This window comes from Asparagus officinalis, chromosome 5, assembly GCF_001876935.1.
Source record: "Asparagus officinalis chromosome 5, Aspof.V1, whole genome shotgun sequence".
NCBI classification, from domain to species: domain Eukaryota; kingdom Viridiplantae; phylum Streptophyta; class Magnoliopsida; order Asparagales; family Asparagaceae; genus Asparagus; species Asparagus officinalis.
In genome coordinates this window covers 110,489,030-110,492,291 of record NC_033798.1, presented here as the reverse complement: position 1 = coordinate 110,492,291, position 3,262 = coordinate 110,489,030, and the positions used below count along the sequence as shown (strand labels likewise).

The 3,262-nt window shown below is 36.2% G+C and overlaps 1 protein-coding gene across 1 annotated transcript in view; it reads left to right on the top strand.

Moving 5' to 3' along the window:
- LOC109840669 (protein usf) overlaps positions 1-3,262 on the top strand; it is a 5,797-nt gene that overhangs the window by 1,687 nt on the left and 848 nt on the right. The window contains exon 4 of the mRNA XM_020409398.1: positions 2,222-2,413. Coding sequence (XP_020264987.1) covers positions 2,222-2,413 — 192 coding nt within the window. The remainder of the gene's footprint in view (positions 1-2,221; positions 2,414-3,262) is intronic.

The window sequence follows — 3,262 nt, the reverse complement described above, 5'->3', positions numbered from 1 at the left end:
AAGCAGTTGCCTTTTTTTTTTTATTTTATTAACCTTTTTCTTCTTTAAGTAGTGGTGGCGAACTTGTCTACTTGGACACCATATAACCTTCCTCGGGATGACTGTTGTATACTTAGGCTTTATCGAGATCCAGATTTTAGAAAGATCTTTGTGAGTGATGGGCAAGAAACCAGGAGTATTTAGAAAGGTCAAGGTGTTTGGTTCTGTTATGTTGCCTTACATTACTTTTGTTCACTCCAGTGTTCTTTCCGAGAAGCATGTCTTTATTTTTGTTACTTGAAGTGAGAATGCTCTACATGTATATGTCATGTTAAGGCACCTCATTTGGCTTAACTTGAATTTAGAAACTTAATGCAATTTCTTACAAAAAGTTATCATCTTTTCTCTAGACTTCGTATGAACGCTCTACAAGTTCTTTATTTGCATGGTAGCTTCGAAACGTAGAAAGTGATTGATGGTTATTATGCACACAAGCACATTAAGTAGGCTAAAAAACTAACCTTCTTGGTAAGTGAACCACAATTTGGAAGGCGCAAGTGCAACAACAAATGATGATTGTCATTCCTCAAAAAGTTTGGGAATTCACTAATGATCCAACTATGAAATTCCTAAGTGTTGTTTAGGCTAAAACCTAGGTTGCATGGGTACGGGTATGTTGCGGACATGACAAATTTGTAAGAGGTAGGGTATGGGGACACGGCTATTTATATGTATGTTATGCATATTTATATGCATTAAAATTAATAATTTACATAAGATCCGTATTATTTTTTTCATTTACATGAGATACTATATAAGAAGTAGATGTGAAGTGTAGAATATACGTCCAAGAAGTTCATGAGGAGTGTTTTAAGTTAGAACATGTATTATATGATTGAGTATACGCCTCAATAAACATATGCATATATTCAAGAAGTGTCCAAAAAATTTGGGTACGGATATGGGTATGGGTATGTGTTGGGTACGGGTATGGCTTCCGATTAAAAGTATCCAGGTATCATATGCTTAGTTTGTCAGCTATCATGTGTTGAACTATTTGTTTTTGGTTCTTAAAATGAGATAGATATTTCCCGTCCTTGACTGGGAACATTATTATTAGATAGGTCCTAAATATCCAATTTAGCACCAACCTGATGATCGAATCTATTTTGGCCTCTTGTATTACAACTTGAAAACAAAATTCACCATGCTTATAACATTGGTTGATTTGCCTTGTGGCCTAGAGGTCATGAATTCAAATCCTAGAAACGTTCTTCATAATTTTTTTGGGGGGTAGGGGGGGGGGGGGGGGCCTGCGTACATCTGACCCTCCCCAAAGCCCACAATGGTGGGAGCCTTGTGCACCGGGCTACCCTTTTATAGCATTGGTTGATGGTTATAAAGGTTCTTTCTCTTAAGAGAGGGCGAGTAGTTGAAGATACCTACTGTAGGATATGAGAAATAACAATGGAAATTAGAAAACATAGAAAACTTGAGAAACTTTCCCTTTCACTCAGTGACATTCTCGTTTCATATGTAGCTTTGTATCACTGGGTCATTTTGAAGGTCGTTGAACAAGAGTTAGGCAGTAGATTCTGAGGGAAGTAACTCGGAGACATGTTTTAGAATGCTTTATTAAACAATCTTTTTATCATAAAATATTTGTTTTTCTTGGTAGGCCGTATGGAGTTTATCAATTAGATCATGTATGAAGCCTTCTGAACTGTCTTTTGTTTTATATCTATCTTCAAATTCTTTTGTTTTTTATTTCTTGTTACATGAAGAGCTGAAAGGGGTTGAACCTGTAGATCTGTGCTGTTGATCTGAGCAAAGCCTGCATACAGACTTTCTAAAGTGGGTACAAAAGAAAATATACAGAAAATTTTCAGAGTACAACTATAAAACTACATATTTGGCACTTGGCCGAGTTTCAGGTTTTCGAATTAAATGAGATTCACATCTAATATTCTGGCCCGATCTGAAAATTCAGATCCGAATTCAATTTTATAACCAAAATTGGGTTTGGTCGCCCACTTTTTTGGTACCCTAGTTGTATATTTCGCGTTAAGTTTGCAGCACTGGGCATGGTTCACTGCCTTCAATACATTTTTGATGTCTTTGGTTTTATAAAGACCAACATGATTTGTTGCATCATATAATTCTTCAAAGCTTGTAACTTTGTTTTTATTATTGGAACAAGTTCATTGCTATTTCATGCTGGGATGATATTTCTGTTAAATAGGTTGGCGTGACTGGGTATTGCATGGGAGGTGCACTATCCATTGCAAGCGGTGTTTTGATCCCTGAAGTTGATGCTGTGGTTGCTTTCTATGGAGTTCCTTCATCAGAACTTGCTGATCCCACTCAGGTCAAGGCACCTGTACAGGCTCATTTTGGAGAGTTGGATACCTTCGTTGGGTTCTCAGACGTCACTGTATGCTCCTAACTCAACTTTCAAAGGTTTCATTATGTCAAGTATTGGCTAATTTTTTGCTATATTTTATCTGAACAACTTTATTTGGGATTTTATTGCTATATTTCTTCTTATTATTATTATTATTTTGATCTGGACGACAAGTAAATCTACCTGCCAACAGTCCTAGGATTTATTGCAAATCAACATCTTGTCTGTAGTTTTCTTGATCAGGGATGTGACTATAAGTAACCTACTTTACTGGAAATATGTTTAGATGATTGTGATCCATCCTGGAATAATTCTACTTGCCCATTAGCGTAAGGGTTTTGTATATGGATAGGAAGGAAAATTCTTTGTTTGCAACTGCTTGAGAGTCTTTTTTAGTCTGCTTGGAGATAAACTTGCTTCATTCTGTAGCTTTTTTCAGAATGCAATGTCGCTTGTTAGGTCTGTTTTGCTGTAGTACTGTTAACCAGGTTAAGGTTATTTACGAAACAACCAGGTCTTTCTCTAGGTATATATGATGCTGACCATCTCGATAGGTCATATCACAAATAAGAGCAATGAAACTGTTAGTCTTATCGCATCTTATACTTATAGTTATAGCCTTTTTTACCTCTATAGTTCGCTTTATTTTCTTTGTTATGCATTCTTTTGTAAGATCATAGCAATCTGTTTCAAATCTGGCATGATTCTTCAAGCAAAGTATGCATCTGTGAACAAAAAACACATCTATATACTGTCTTTTACCCGCATCACTTGCATCCAACATTTCAAATATGCTTTTGCATGATTAATTTGCCTGATGCCTGTGACATGGTTTAAACGAGTGCAAATGCTATAAGAATGTTCTGAACTGTTGAGACG